The sequence below is a fragment of the Taurulus bubalis genome (assembly GCF_910589615.1).
Source record: "Taurulus bubalis genome assembly, chromosome: 20".
In the NCBI taxonomy this organism is placed as follows: Eukaryota; Metazoa; Chordata; class Actinopteri; order Perciformes; family Cottidae; genus Taurulus; species Taurulus bubalis.
Genome location: NC_136608.1, coordinates 10304565 through 10321044, shown reverse-complemented (window position 1 = coordinate 10321044; position 16480 = coordinate 10304565). Strand labels below are relative to the sequence as shown.

General features: G+C 39.5%; 1 protein-coding gene across 1 annotated transcript in view; it reads left to right on the top strand.

Annotated features, from left to right (window-relative positions):
- The window catches only part of cacna2d4a (calcium channel, voltage-dependent, alpha 2/delta subunit 4a), a gene marked incomplete at both ends in the record, with an annotated part of 73969 nt that extends 59657 nt beyond the window's left edge, over positions 1-14312 (top strand). The window contains 13 exons of the mRNA XM_079236069.1: positions 3181-3242; positions 7394-7408; positions 7870-7914; positions 8132-8194; positions 9486-9556; positions 10596-10671; positions 10762-10814; positions 11513-11568; positions 12044-12064; positions 12589-12709; positions 13488-13600; positions 13999-14084; positions 14220-14312. Of these exons, the coding sequence (XP_079092195.1) occupies positions 3181-3242; positions 7394-7408; positions 7870-7914; positions 8132-8194; positions 9486-9556; positions 10596-10671; positions 10762-10814; positions 11513-11568; positions 12044-12064; positions 12589-12709; positions 13488-13600; positions 13999-14084; positions 14220-14312 (875 nt within the window). The remainder of the gene's footprint in view (positions 1-3180; positions 3243-7393; positions 7409-7869; positions 7915-8131; positions 8195-9485; positions 9557-10595; positions 10672-10761; positions 10815-11512; positions 11569-12043; positions 12065-12588; positions 12710-13487; positions 13601-13998; positions 14085-14219) is intronic.
- Between the last annotated feature and the right edge of the window lie 2168 nt (positions 14313-16480).

Sequence of the window (16480 nt, the reverse complement as noted above, 5' to 3'; positions counted from 1 at the left end):
TTCACTCTTTTCTGTTTCCCTTTCACAATCGTACACACACACACACACACAAACAAACAGCCGAACACACTAAACAATGTAAAAAATGTGTGAACACATGCAGGCGCCAGTTTATAGGTATGGACAGACAGACAGACAGACAGACAGACAGACAGACAGACAGACAGACAGACAGAGAGAGAGAGAGAGAGAGAGAGAGAGAGATAACAACAATGCAGTAGGATGTTTAGTCTGGAGGCTGTTTACCCTTGTTCCCCCCTGTTCTTTGTCAGACATTTCGTTTACAGTTCCCATCCGCATGTCTCTCATCCCGCTATCTCGTTAGTGTAATAAACAATTAACTCTGGCTCTTGGTGGCTTACAATTTTTTTTTGTTTCTTCATTAAATTATTTCCTGTTGAAAGCTCACTCCACTGTGATTGACAGCTCACACTAATTGCAAACTCAGACTGTGAGGCTTTTGCACACACACACACACACTTTCAAGCTCATGAGCACAAACACTCAATTGCATGCATTCGAGGTCATGCATATTCTTGTGTACACATTTGTATGCAAACTTAACACACATTGGAAAATGCTTGCTCACACATAATGGAGGAAAAAACATCTATTACAGCACACACACACGAAGGGATCAGTGTGATGATTTTAATTAGTTTTTGGCCTATCAGCCTCCAACTCAGAGAGGGAGAGAAGCCAGATTACTGCTGCCCTTGGCCTCCCAACACTTTATCTGAGATTATGGTGGAGGGGCACAACTTCAAGGTCAATAGCACTATTAAGGAGAAGAGATGTGTCGGAGACAGTGTTCAGGATATTCACAAATCGTCATGTAGAATACCACCTGGAAAGTCAGGTGTGATTTTGATACAATTGAAAGAGCATTCATACATTATCATTATTGTAAAAAGACTGATCAGCCGTCCTGGAGTCACATGAGCTGCATGAATAGATAAACAACTCCCCAATCAGCTAAACAAACTTTTCTCTGTACATGACTGATTACAGGCTGATTACAACCGGATTCAGCATCACGACTGATTTTCAAGAGATTGGATGGGATCCATGTCGCACACCCACAAACCAAACAAGCATGCAGACAGTCACAACCTGAAACACACACCCTCAGGCAGAAAACGTCAGAGCCTTTTCCTTATGATATCCAGACTGATCCACAAGAGTACATACAGCTCATGGTTTATTCTTGTCCTCAGCGATCCATAATTCATTGCCTAATAGCATTTTACACGCATAATTGAGTGAGTTGTGTTGAACTTTTCAGCCTATGGGCTGAGATGAAAGGCCAGTAATATAATAGGAGTGTATCTCTTTAGCAACAAACAATATATATATATATCTTACATTTTTGCTGGCCGTTTTCAAAGTAAAGCGATATAGTTCCATATGTTTCTGTTTTTACCTTTGAGAACCTTTAGGAACGCTATACAAATAAAATGTCTTATTATTATATTCATGATGTACTTTTTCTACGGCAGCCATTGGTTTTCTTGTTACCTAACAAGAACTATAGCAGTCTTGATGTTCACTGTGATGGATTAGGATCGAAGAAAAATAAGTTTTAATAAAATAAATATGGTACTCTCCAATCATCATTCTGCTTACAGAATGATGACAGTACACGATGTGCGTGTGTGTGTGGTTGGGTATTAGGGCATGCTATCTACAGGTTGTTTACCTCTATGTGGGAGGAGTGTGGGTAGGTGGGTGTGTGTGCATTGCATTTGTGTTTATACCTGTATGTGTTTTGTGTATTGTGAGCACCGCAGAGGCTTTCCCCGTGTGGCTGTAAAAGGCACGTTGGGAAAAACCCCGCTGAGTCTTTGATGCTAATATGAAGTGTCATATCTTCTTATACAATTACAGTTTCTTTTCGCATTACCACACTGACCAAAATGCTGATGGACGTACAGCCCAAAGCTGACACAAGCAATCACTCCTCCGCCGTGTGTGTTTATGTGTGTGTGGGATACATGTACAAACACACACTAACTCTTTGCTTAATGTTTTGTGACTGAGAGTGCTGTGTTACGCATGCACACACACACATACACTGTCTAAGAATAGTCGGTTCACACAGCGGCACTGCGGCTCAGAGAGGCCAGTTACTGTAAAAAGGATTTTCATAAGTTGAGTTCTGAAGGCAGAGCTGATCTGTACAGCAGGTCCTCCTCTCCTCCAGCCTGAGAGCCGAGAAAGAGATATGGTCTCCCACCCTGGGACATTAACCGGCTCATTAAGTGTTCTTTCTTCAAAACTGCTGGAATTAAAGTTCCCTCCTCCATTTACAGCCTACTATTATAAGTAATGGCTGTATTACTACTTGAACTGAAAATGTTATCACAGCCGTGGCCTCTATGAGCACCAATGCTGTTGCTAATACTATGTATATATTTCTACTAGTACCAGTAACAATACTGCAATATCAAAACTGGTATCACACAATGTACCACACAGTGCTCTCTGATGTACACTCCTCACATCAGAGAGAAGGGATTGTAGCATTAGGAATATTACTTTTTATATCTACAAATATGACACGTTATAGAATATTACAGCTGCAAAAAGCAGGAAAAAATATGGTGAGGGGGATTTTTTTAGATTCAAACTTTTGCCAAAAAAGTTTAACTATCTAGAAGTGTAAATTTTACACTAATAAAAAATCTGGAGGTCTTAATGTGTCAACCTTTACTCCTCGTCAAGAGAGGTGATGTAAATCTATCAGCTGTTCATCTTGAAACCATACAAACCTGCAATCCCAAGAACGGAGAATGGATTCAAAGGTAGAGAGAGCAATACAACGTTGAGATAATAATACTGGAAAGATCATGAAGTGCAGCCACAGGTGGTGTACATCGTTTTCTTCATGCCACCATGTCGTTACCATGACACTATCAGCATGGGCTGCCTTTCCCAGAGAGGGGCACTTTGGGACTCAAAGCCCTGATCTACATCTTCATCTCTAGCTTCTACTTCTTCCTCTCCTCCCAAATCTGCTTCTTTGCCATTCCACTTTCTTTTCTCTTCCACCTGCTCCTTCTCTCTTCCAACTCATTCATTTGACTTTATTTTATGTACGGACTTATTTTATTGTACTTAATTTACCTTTCTCTCTCTCTCTCTCTCTCTCTCTCTCTCTCTCTCTCTCTCTCTCTGCAGCCATCGGTGTCCAGATGACTCTGGATGTGATGGAGTCTAAATTCTGGGCTATTGCATCACAGGTACGTATGCACAGGCTCAATGTGATGCAAGTATTCCCTTCTATTGCGGTGTTTTTTGTGTGTGAATCTCTATTTCACTTAATGAGTCCTTCATATTATTTAAATCAAACCCTCGATAAACAACCAGCTGACTTATAGCTTTGTTGTCAGCTTTTTACAACGTCTTGCTTTCAAAACAGTGGCATTTAATGGATGCCACCATCTGAAAAACAAAATCATGAATCGTTAATGTCAGGTACCGCTGCATTGTTTGGGAATTAAACCCTGTGAATATAGTACTATTGCTTTAGTTTTTTTACATGTGAGATTCATTGTTGTTTTTACTTTTTAATGCCCACCATAAAACAAGTTAACTGCAGCACTACACTGGCACTAATGAGAGAAGTATTTTTTAATTTATGGTTATAGCTGTTTTATTGAACAGTGCTTGTGGAATAGAAACAAAACAATCATGCTGTTTTTTACTTATTGAGGGATAACATCATCTTCCCGAAATAATGACTCCCGCCTTTATGTAGGTTTAATCCGTGGCCTCCATCCTGTGTTCAGGAATATCCCTTTGGACCAAGGGGCCGTTCTGACATCATTTATTACTGTATGACAAGGAGTCAGTGATGATTACAGGTTATTTTTCTGCTTCATTAGTTAGTAATTAAAGCATTTCAACTTTGTTTGATTCAAAGCTTAATGGATAGTTTCCCATATCACTGCAACCGCTGTTAAAGGAGGTCTAACCCTGCCAGAAATATTATTTTGAAAGTATAAAAGTCATTAATAGAATTGCTTTCAGCTGATTAACTCTGCTGCTTGGATACTTCCATCATTACTACTTTCAGTGGAGGAGCTTGGTATCCTTCGTTCTTTCACACCTTCAAGAAAATATTTTATACGGGACAACCTGCCTAATTTGGCGTAACATCTTTGCTGTAGCAGGTGTTTGATAGCTTGGCTGTTCCCCTCCTCTGCTCCCATGGCTGGAAATGACAGCAGTTAAAAGAGCATTAGGGCTGCTGGCTAGCCATTAAATGATGGATAGCTACCATGGCTAGGCTCAGCAACTCCCAAGTGTGCGTGTTTCTGTGTGTGTTTGTGGAGGTGTGAAGAAGAGAGTACCATACATGTTTATGCGTCCGCTGATGTTAATGCACGTCATGTTGACGGGGACCATATGCACGACCATCTGTGCACAAGTGTGTTGTTATGTCCATAATCATCAACTAGGAGCTCATTAGCAGCATTATCAGTATTTGCAGTGGCCTTGTTATCCACCCGAGTTATGCTTTATGCTGAAGGTATAACTCCCATTCCCATGTGCAACTTTGACTTCCTCTTCTACTGCCCAAATTCTCAATGTTCCCTCCTTCTTCTCAGTTCGTTCCCTTTCATCTCCTTCCCTCCCTCTTCTCAGATAGGTTACATAATCATCTTCCTGTCACGTATTCCCTATCAAGCATCTTTAATTAATAAGGGTTTGTGTGTGCATGCACTCACAGTCTGTGCTTTTCCTGACGGTGTATGTTCATGTAGTCCCTCCATGCACGGGTGTGCAGTATGTGTGTATTTGTGTCTGTGAAATTCTGTCGGTTATCTATTTTAAGTGTCGAGCTCCCTCGGGGGTGAAGATACTGTGCCTACAGTAAATCCTGTATGACATATTGAGGAAGTACAATAACTGGTCACATGGCAACCAACCATCCACATAAACATACTTCTGGCAAAGAGGGTGTCATATTGTCCCACTGGGTTAAGACACAGGCATTGCTGTAAGTGTGATTGGGAGAAATAAAACATCCAAAATACGCATATAGGTGTTTATTTTACAAAACGTTGCATGTTGTCATATATAGGTGTATCAAAAACATTTCACGATGTTCATCTGGAGTGAGAAAATGTCTTAGATTACATTTAATCTTTGAACATTCCTTCATTTTACCTATGTATTGCGTTGCAGTAAAGGTGTTACAAGCATTTTATTTTGTTTATCGTGTTTATGTATCTGGAATGATAAATGCATCTATAAATACATATTCATTAACTCTGTTTTTCACACTATCCCATCGTTAGGTGTTAGTAATAGAAATATTTCAATCACAATGAACTAACTTGAAATGAGCTCAGGGAAGAGTTGCATAAGACGGAAACCCCGATGTTATAGCTTCAGTATAGGCTTGAGTACCTTAAAATAAGATGGCATTAGTTGATGAATTATGAATTAGTGGGTGTAGGAATAAAGCATGAGCTTACATCTAGGAATGAGTCAGACTATTAGCAGGAAAATATTCTGACATCTCTGCACAGCACATTCTGTCTTGTATACTGTCTCGGTGTGTGGGTGTGTGTGTGTGTGTGTGTGTGTGTGTGTGTGTGTGTGTGTGTGTGTGTGCGTGTGTGTCTAAATCCGTGGTGTTTAAGAGTTGTATATGTTTTGAAAGGGCGACAGACAGCAAAAGAGAAAGAACAAGTAGAAATACGACAGAAGAAAAAAAATAACATGTTCCCAACTGGTTCAATCTGCAAAGCTGCATCACATTAAAATATACCGTGTGAATCCCACAGTGTAAGGATGGAGTGGAGATACAGTGGGAGACGGTGCTGTGATGGTAATGAGAATCAAAAGATGATAGATTTTTTTGCCATTCACATCTTGGCAAGCACTTTATCTCGTGGACGAGACTCAGCTGGTCTTCTCTTCTCTCTAATCCAATAGTCGTTACTTTCATTCTGTGTGTGTGACATCACTGCACTACTTTTGTAAATATGAAATGAAAGTATATCAGTAAGCGCTGTAATTAATGCAATCACAGACACAAATTGACTTTGGTAATCATTCATATTTGATGGTTTTATTTTAAAAGAATCGTCAGAAATGGAGCAGCTCTGTTCTTTTATACAATTTGTAAAATGTGGCACAGCAAACCTCAGTATGTAATAGTTCAAGTGTGTACGTGAGTTGACAGCAGGATCATCAGTCACGGCGAGAAGTTGTTCGATTGAGGTTTAGGGAAAGAGAGATAATTGATGCTCTCACATCACCTGGACTCCTCCTGGAGCTTCCACATTTACAAACACGGTAACAGCCTCTTACATGCTGCCCGTTATTCAGAAAGCTGGCTCTGATGTTGGAGGTAAAGAGGCTGGATGAGACACAGAAGTGTTGCTAATAGAGGAGATACATTTACACCAAGATGGGGTCCAAGCTATGATGAACAAATTGGCAGTTTTGATTTTAATTGGGAGGATTGCGGTTGGCGAGGACAGTTATCAGTCCATCTGGCAATGCAATTGAGAATAGAATTAAGTTTTTGTGATGACCTGACCTGAAAAGGGTAAATACTATTTGTATGCATGCATGATAATGTAACAAGTGTTCCAATCAATTCTACTCTGCACATTCATGCTCCCCTGAGGATGAACCTTTTCCATTTTGGACCCTTCATGAGACTTCCAATATCTAGCGTCAATAGTGTTCTATACATTTTGTCTCTCATGTACCATGTGCCATCAGCACGTGTGGAAGGAGCATCATTTCTGTCAGTCCACTCAATGAAGTGCAGTTTATTTCAGGAGACAGAGAGAAAGACTGACACTTTGCTGTAATAGGATTGAAAAGGATGATAGATTGTCTCATTCGCACTTCGACACGCTCTATATAGCCTGTCCAGGATTCTAAAGACATATTGTCCACAGACGCTAATCCACCCAAACACTGGACACAAGATGTGACCATGAAGTCACAAGGACGGCTATTGACATTCTGACTCATGACCCTTCCACTGATGAGGGAAAGTGTTACCGACAGTGCTGATAGAGAACGTCCGCTGTTCACTGAAAAGCTGATACACAAATCCTGTCTTTATTATTATGGAAGAAGCATTAAACACATAATTGCAACTTTGATTCAAATGTTCATTGATTTGTTACATTTCTGCTTAAAAATCAGTTAAAACCGTATTTAAATCTACAAAAATTGTCATTCTTGGGAAAAAAAAACATATTTGCAGTCTTTTGTGCTCTGAGATGACGTGTGGCATTCTAACAGCAACAGAGCGAGACAGTCTAGTCAGTGCATCGGCCTACACATCATTAACTGAAGTAATGTTTCTCTCTTCTTCATGTTCTCTCTCTTTGTTCCTCTTTTCGTGTCTTCTCAGCCAAATGACACAGATGTAAGTATGCATAAGTCCCCCTCCTCATTTTTCAAAACAACACTCGACCTATTTTTAACATCTTCAGCACCTGCTGAGCTCTGTGAAGTCAGCTTCACACTCCAGTTAAACCACATTACACACTTAGTCAGACGTCTCGCAAACAAGACACTCAGAAGCCGATCACAGGTAGACATCGCACATGAATTAACGCTTTCTCACCAGCACTGACACTTTGTTTCACACACAGCACGCGTCGACACTGACACATGTTCAAGCATAACACCTCCGCAGAGAAGACGGACAGAAAATGTGTTCGAATCATCGACTCGCATACACAAACATGCCCTCCTTTATAGACATACTCATTCGATAATAACACATATTACACTTCCCGTCACCTTTATTTTTCATCTTTATATTTTGGATTATATATTATCATTATATTTTCCTTTATCTCTGTCTGCCTGTCTGTCCTCCAGTGCTCTGATACAGACGGGATTTGTCCTCTTCGGTGTGACAGCTTTGTGAGTATATATTGCCGTCTGTCTGATATATTTATATATTGCGCTATTGTATGTAGCCACAAAAGTAAGACATCGACTCGAATAGCATTCATTTTAAGTCCCATCATAACTTTAATTATATGAATTATTTTGCACTGTGTTATCTTTGTTATTGGTATTATAGGAAGATCCCTTCCTATATTATAAGTGCTTTCTCTGTCTCTGTCTCTCATCTCAGGATCTTGCATGCTACGTCATTGATAATAATGGCTTCGTCCTAATTTCCAAACAGCGTAAAGATGTGAGTTCACACACACACACATACACACAGAAAATGAGCTTCATAGACTTTCTAGGGTTTGAGTTGATTATTTGAGTGCTCTTACGCCAGTCAACAAGAAAAGAAACACTCAGAATATCCAAAACATTCTGTGCCTGTTACCTAGAAATTCAATCACTTAAATGTTCCTTGTGATTCAGTTAAGAGTCCTACTTCTCATTCTGTGAACCTTTTGGTAAAGGGTCACTTAGGGCTTTTGTTCATCTAGGACCCTATTTTTACATTATTTTTTGTGTCTAAGCGACTAATGGGGACAACAATTTTTGAAATTGGTCCAGTATTGAGCGAGAGCGCTGCATCCAGCAGCCATTAAACGGGCTGCGATGTAATAACTCTAGGCAATCGCCCACCGCTAATCTATATCCAATAAAAGTGCTTGTTTTTGCCACTGACTGGCTCAGATTCTGGCTAGATTTTATTATTACCTTTCGCTGTTTGGTATTGTCTCTTGTGACTTGATGCCGGAAGACAACAATGAAAACGTGAGTCCGAGTTGGAGTAAAGAAAGCATCGCTTAGTGTAAAGATTTTCAACATCATGGCTGAATATTGATGATGATTTAGACAAGCAAGCTTTCACGAGACTTCTCAGAGCAAAACTTGGTTTGACATTAACAAGAAGACCAGATCGAGCGAAAGGTCAATAAAACCGTTTTATTTCTCTGGAGGGTCGTTTTGTGAATTTGGTCAGACACTTAAAATAACAATATGAGCCTGTCAGTGGCAAAAACAAGCATACTTAGTTGACATTAACGGTGCCTGATTGCCTAGAGTGATTAAATCGCATCCCGTTTAGCGGCTGCCATCTGGAGCACTCTCGCCAAACTGGACCAGTTTCAAAAATTGTTGTCCCCATTAGACTCGTATTACCTAAAACACAGGAAGAGTTTTTAAAAAATATCAAACCTCACGTACATGAAATCATCTTATCTAAGTTCCTGCATAAAGAGTAAATACGCGTATTTCACAAAAATATCAAACTATTCCTTTAAAAAGATCCCTGCAGGCCAGAGTGCATGTGAAGGAGACGCGACAATGAAATCATGTGTGATGAGATGCATTGCTTTTTAACCAACACACATTAATAATTGATGCTACAGTTCACATTGAGGTTAAAATAGAGAGGATGAACATCAACAAAGGGAGTTGATTTTCCCTCTGTCAGTCTATCATGGCATGAGTTTAATGTGTTAAGCCACTCAGAGGGTTTCACACAGTGCTTTTTCCTTTTTGCCCTTTTTCTTTTCTAATAGGCGGGAAGATTTTTTGGTGAGATTGACGGATCAGTGATGACAACACTTATCAGAATGGGCATGTTCAAAAGGTAAGGGGGCTGCTTGTCACTGCTGACTGTTTGATGAGATAGTTGTGTGTCTGCCTCTCTGTCTGGTTGGTCTGTCTGTTAGCAAAGGTTACCGAGTCCTGACGTGGTGTAAACTTCTCCAAATCAATAAGGCAAGAAGTAACAGTGCCCCCACATTGCATAGCAAAGTGCCATATTATGCATTTGAATGTGGCTCATGCATTTGATTACATGTCACCCTCATGCTGTTTCACAAACAGAAGTGGTGCTGTGGAGGCTTGTCTTAACCAGAAGAGTGGCTTGTAAATATCTTCCATTTGCCTTTTTGTTCTTATAAGCCATGCATTAGTATACATATGCAACCCAAAGCCTGGAGGGCATGCTTTACTGTAATTATAGGGACTCAAACGCTTTGTTTTTATTGCTGCATAATGGTATCGTCTCTGCCCTGTGTTGTACTCTCTCCGTGCTGAGGGTAGCTAATTCACCCATCTTTGTATATGTCCCTGCTTTTCTCTTTTGCTCCCATTTCAGCTTCTGTGACTATGCCCTGGATTTTTTTTCTCCCCTCTTACTTTTTTCCCGTCTTTTATGTTTGAAATCTCATAAGCGATGTGCTATTTTTATACAGCTTCAATATTTTGTCATGTTTCATTTGACACAAGATATTACATAAATGGTTTAGAGCATGCAAGAACTTCAGTGGCTGTGCACTCATACTTGCACTTATATCTGCAAACGTGTTCTTGTGCTTTTACCTGCGTGATGACCACATATACACAATGAAGAATAACAAGAAAAGGTCAAGACACCGGGTCAATCCTCTTTTTAAAAAAGGAAGTAATTCTAGCCCTAGGATGATATTTTTCCTCAGGTTTCTTTCTTTTCTAAGGTAAGGGGTCAGGGTTTCTGCAAAGGTTAAGCTCAGCGACACAACACGGTGTGTAATAATCTGCAGGAGGTCAAGGAATCAATAGAAGTCAACACAATACTGCCTGAAGACCAACACCACGTGTTTTTGTGTCTGTGTGTGTCTTTGTGTGTGTGTGTGTTTTCTCAGGGTGTCCTTGTTCGACTACCAGGCCATGTGTAAGATGAACCTGCACTCTGTCAGCAGCGCCCGTCCACTTCTCAGTGTATGCACCATGTACTCACTCTGAATACAGTATTATTGCCATAAGGGTCCAGTCAATTCTGCAGTAACTATAATCTGTTTTTCTCTTCAGCCGTTCTATGGTTTGGCTTCAGCCCTCAAGTGGTTCCTCTCCAACTTCCTACTGTAAGTACTTCTAGGGGCAACCTGAATGTCAGTGTGTCCAAAATAACGTTCAACATTTGCTATTATGTATCACTATTCAGTAAATTATGATTATTACAATTTTATGTAAAAGCTTTTTTTTTTATTGGTTAACATTACAACATTATTATTGGAATAGTTTAACATTTTGAGAACTATGTTTATTTGCTTTCTTGCCAAGAGTTAGATAAGAAGATCAATACCACTCTCATGTCTGCGTGGTACATATGAAGCGCCCGCCAACAGTCAGCTAGCTTAGCACAAAGAGCGCTAACTCAGGGAAGCAGTTTACCTGGCTCTGTCCCAAGCTCGCAAAATCCACCAACCAGCATCTCTAAAGCTCACTCATTAGAGCTTGTTATCTTAATCTGTGAAAAGAAAAAACTATAGTAAAAACAATAATTGTCTGTTTAATGAGAAATCATGTGCTGGGACTGAAAACATTTCAGTTTTTACTGTAGTGACTTGGTAATGCTTATCAAGTTATCAAAAAAACTGCTACTAATTACTGCTGAATAATTTGAGGACCCATTTTCATATTCCCATGACACAACTTTGGGTCCTGGCCCAGTTTTTGAACACTGAATGCAATCTGCTTGCAATCTGCTTTGGTCTATAATGATGGCCGGCTAATTGAGTCCCTCTGTCTGTCCACTCTCCTCTACTCTTTTCTTCACAAGGTTTCTCCTGGAGTTTAATATCTGTGGCTTCTGGCACACGGAGCATTTCGCTGATGGTGAGCTCTACAAGAAAAAAATGTTTGCCTCTGAAATTCAAACTCTATCCGTCTTTGTGACAAATGTCCCTTTATGTGAGCTAAGAAATGTCATGTCACTATTATAAATCATGTATATTTTGCAAATCATCCCATCCTTCAGAGCAGATATAAGAAATATGTATCGTTGAGTCAATTCTTTAGATATAATATATTATGTACATCGATAGCACGTAAATTCTTATGGGATCGTTACATGTTTTAATCATTAGACTAGTGACACACGGTTGTTGTGTCAATCCAATACCAGGCGTGTTTACTGTAAATTATGTGCAACATTAATAACAAAGTAATTATCGAACATCATATCCTCAGATCCTCTCACCTCTCATCTACCTCTGTCTTTCCATCAATCACACTCTCCCTTTTTCATTACTCCACCTGTCAATCATCCACTCTACCTCCCACTCCACGTCATCATCATCCCTTCATTCAGCTAAGCCATCTTTCAGCGTGTGTGAGTATCTGTCTTTAAATGTTTTTTAGGAAGATCTATCGTCTGTGAGAAATAATACTTTTTTTGCATTTTGTGTGTGGTGATGTGTTTTTGTATGTGTACTTCAAACTAAATACAAATGTGGTGTCTCTGATTGTGTAAGTAGCTTTCAGTAGGAACAGGCACAACTGGCGAGTTCTGCAAAACAAGACCAAAGCACTGAAACTAATGTAATTCTGAGAAAGGCAAACGGATAGCTCACAACCAGACGTGAAAATGAAAGCAAGCCATCATGGCTCTTCTTCCTGGTTTTCAAACCCATCATTTCACCAAATTCAATGTTGTTTGGCGTACACAGCAAAGTAGAGTACCTCTAGTCATGGTAGAAAGAGCAATAAATGGCTCAAGTATGAAGCATTTAAATAGCACCCAGCATTTCCCTGCCACAGACTGAGCCTGTCAGTCATCAACAAAACGTCACACATACTGTACACTTATTCTAATGTCCGACCTGGAAACATGACCCGTATCTATTTCTCTATTAGCTTCAGCTCATAAGAAAAGAGGGGACAACCTGCAGCCATGTGACACCGAGTACCCCAGCTTCGTCTACGAGCCGTCAGTCAAAGAGACCAACAGCATCATTAAGTGTGGACGCTGCCAGAAGTAAGCACACTCTCATGCACGCGTATGCACACACAAATCTGCAATGCAGTCCCCTCTTACCCCTAGACCAGTCATATTAAATTGTTCTCCCCAAATCCATTTTCTACGGCTTTGCTCTGCTCTGCACACTGAGAGCAGTGTGTGTGTATATACAAGAGTATCGGGAAGGGGGAAATAAGTAGAAAGAAACCGAATTAGACATGAGTGCATGTGGTTATTGAAAAACCGAGATGCATCCATGGAGCAAGAGAGAGAGAAAGACTGGAAAACTGAGAGAAAGTATGAAGAGATGTAAATGAAAAAACAGTGATGGGGGAGGGAGGGTGACAGAAAAATAATTGGAAAATCAGTGTAAGACAAGCGATGAAAGAGAGGGATGCGTCTTAGCATGTGTGTGTGTGTGTGTGTGTGTGTGTGAGAACACAAAGAAAGGGGGGAGAAACAATGGGGTTACTATAATATTTCAGCAGGTTTGTGGTTATACGTTGAGTGTGAACGCCCTCATGAGGCCAAAAGCAGCATAAACACTGCCAGCAGCAACACTGCTGGGAGCGATTATGGGATTTCAAAATGTTTATTACCCAGTTCAGCCAAACTTCGCAGTGGGTGCAACTAAGTATTTTTCATTGAAAAAACGCCTCTAAATGATTTAGTATTATTATTAACATTTGCAGTTTTGCATAAAATTATAATTTGGCAAAGTGTTAAATACAATAGATGGAAGGTTTTCTTTCTCTATGCACATGTTTAATATTGCGTGTGTTTGTGTGTGTGTCAGGATGTTTGTGGTGCATCAGATACCGGAGAGCAACCTGTTGATGTTGGTGGTGCAGGCGGACTGTGACTGCTCCAGACAGTACGCACCCATCACCATGGCGCCCGAGGAAGTCAGATATATCCTTTGATATTTTGTGAGTTCATTGAGTTATTAATTACTATGAATTAGTTCTAATTATCTCTCCTTCACTCACATTCGAAATTGCATGTTGTTTGGTCTGCATAATCGGTTTGCTGACCTTTTCAACTCTCTCCCAAATGAGTTCCCTTTGTACTGCGGTCCAAGTTGCTCTGGAGAGGACAGACACACACCGACCAGCAGGAGTTGCTCATGTTGCAGCGAGTCCGGGATCCAAGCTCTACCAGCTTCCCACCACTGAACTCTATAATGGTGTTTTGACCCACGCTCACCCCACAATTCTGATTTGTGAAATATGTCATTTTCAGTGTGTTGATAATTGAATGAGAATTAAAGAGAAGCCAGTTTGTGTTGTTGCACCTTGACGCCGCAGCACATAATGCTTCAGTGAAGTGTGACAGGATGAGGTCCCAGAAGATTCGGCGACGCCCCGAGTCCTGCCACGCCTACCATGCCCAGGTCAGCTTCTAATGGTCCACCTTGAATGTTTTCACTGTCTTACTGGTTCTGTGCCACAAACAATATACACGATCCAGGTCATACAATCCTAGCTTCAATACCCGCTGTCGTACTTTCTGTTTTTTCCCTGTATAGGAGAACGCCAATGACTGTGGAGGAGCTTCTGTTATATCTCTCTCTGCCGTTCTCTTTTTCACCTGCCTCTCCTTCTCGACTCTGGTCTCCTGACGATGGACAACTTTGCTATTTATCCATTTGCATATAAAGGAGAAGATTGAAATGAATCAAGAGATGTGTTTGGACAGTGGATTTAAAAAAAACTAATGTTGCACATTTTGCTCATTTTCTCATGGCGAGTCTCCAAGAATGGACCTATGATGTCGTTTTTTTGAGCAGGTGTTTGCTAACTCCTGGCAATTATTATATTTGAACAAAAAACTGCAAAGAAGGCAAGTTAATGGGCTGTTGTTGCCATGGATATTGTTCCATTACTTGCTTTCTCATACACCACTTTGTATCTCAAAATGAAAAGGGACTAAAGAGATGCGGGTGGTGGCTATGACGTGCATTTATAAAAGAGGTGTATGAGTCACCAGATGCATATAAAAAGTCCAGGGGGGGAAATGTGTTTATCATTTCCCAAATCCCACGGAACTTAAAATTGCAAACACACATGCATATTATATATGCAGCTGCAAGCATGCAATACTTTGTCACCCTGAGTGCTTCATATACTGTCTATCGTACATGCTTTTTTAAACATTGAATGAGAGGAGGGCTGCAGCAATATATGATCAACATTGTTGTGTAATATCATTTTTGCTGCTGAAAGTCGTGTTTTCCAAGGCTGTTTGCAATATATGTTTATCTGAATCTTCTGCAAATCTCAAAGGGCGATGTCTCGGTGGCAAGAAAACACTGGCAGTGGAGTTGATAAAAAATTTATTAAAGATAATCATAAAATCAGAAGAAATCTTTTTTTTTTAGTTTTTACTTGGATTGCATCCCAAAATATTTGTTTCATGACATATCTTTTTTCTGCCTTTCTGTCTTTATCAGCTGTGTCTTTCTGTGTGTGTACATACTGTATGTCATTATGCTTGGCTGGACATCACTGTGGAAACTGGGACTCTCACAGGATGTAGATCTACAATCCAATTGGATAACACAACGATGGGGTCAAACTGTTTTGATAAGATTTATTTTTGTTGATTTAAAAAATGTAATTACATGGTTTAAAAGAAAATCTAGTACAAAATAATACCCCACTAAAGATGCAGTACCAAAACCTTTTTTTTCTGAAATTCATTTGTATTGCGGTGACTATGAATTTCCTCGACTGTGATTACATGGGCCCCACGGTTATGTAACTGCTAGTTATTATTTGGCATAAATAACACATTTTATAAATTCATGATGAAAGAAAAAAGGGAAGTGCTCACTCAAGTTTGTCATTTGAAAAAAAAACAGAAAACTTTCCCATAATTGCCATGTAAGTTAATAGTGCGTATATATAATTGAATCTGGTATTTTTGTATTTGCTTGTGTTTCATATTTTGAACTTCAACATGTCATTGTATTTTGGGCTGTGAGTGTCCCTGTAGCTTTTTTTAAATAGTATTTCTGAATCACTCTACAAAGCATGTCTTTACGTTGAGCTTTCTATGATGAACATTGCCAGAGGATTTGCCTGTTTATGTCATCGGTCTCAGATGCATTTTGTTTGTGAGTGTGCATCATTACAGTATGTTGTGTCTTGCTGAGATTACCTGAGTAAGTCTATTAATTTGTCTAATTTTTGTTCGTAATTTCCACTGTACAATATTCTTTATATTGTATGGGTGACATGTGACCAAGTTGTATGTTGACTGACTGAAGCCATGATTTGAGCAACTGAATTAAATTATCCATATGGTTTTTGTACTGTATTTGTTGTCAGTGAGTGTTCTGTTTTGTTTGTCAGTGATTCATTTAATTGCACACAAAAATATACTAACAACAAAATAGGCTAGTTAAGGAATTACTAACACTCACAAAGAGATGTATATTATAAATGTATCATAAATCAAGGTGATCTAATTTCTGATTTCCTTGAATCTTTGATCTTGAATTTATTAAAGAAGTGGATTAAAGCCCAATAACATCTGGCAATTAACAATAAACCCTCAAACCCTCAATTTTTCAATAATTTATTCTAATTAGAATTCAATTGATAATTGAATTTCTGTGCAACATAAAGTGCTTGAATTTATGTTTATGGCACCAATAACAGGAATAATGCAAAGGTTTGAAATCTTTGCAACTGCAAAATATCATCATGATACACTGTTGCTGTGTTATGCTTCACAGAAAAGCTGTATGTAGTGTGGTTATTCATCTTAACTTATTATTAATAA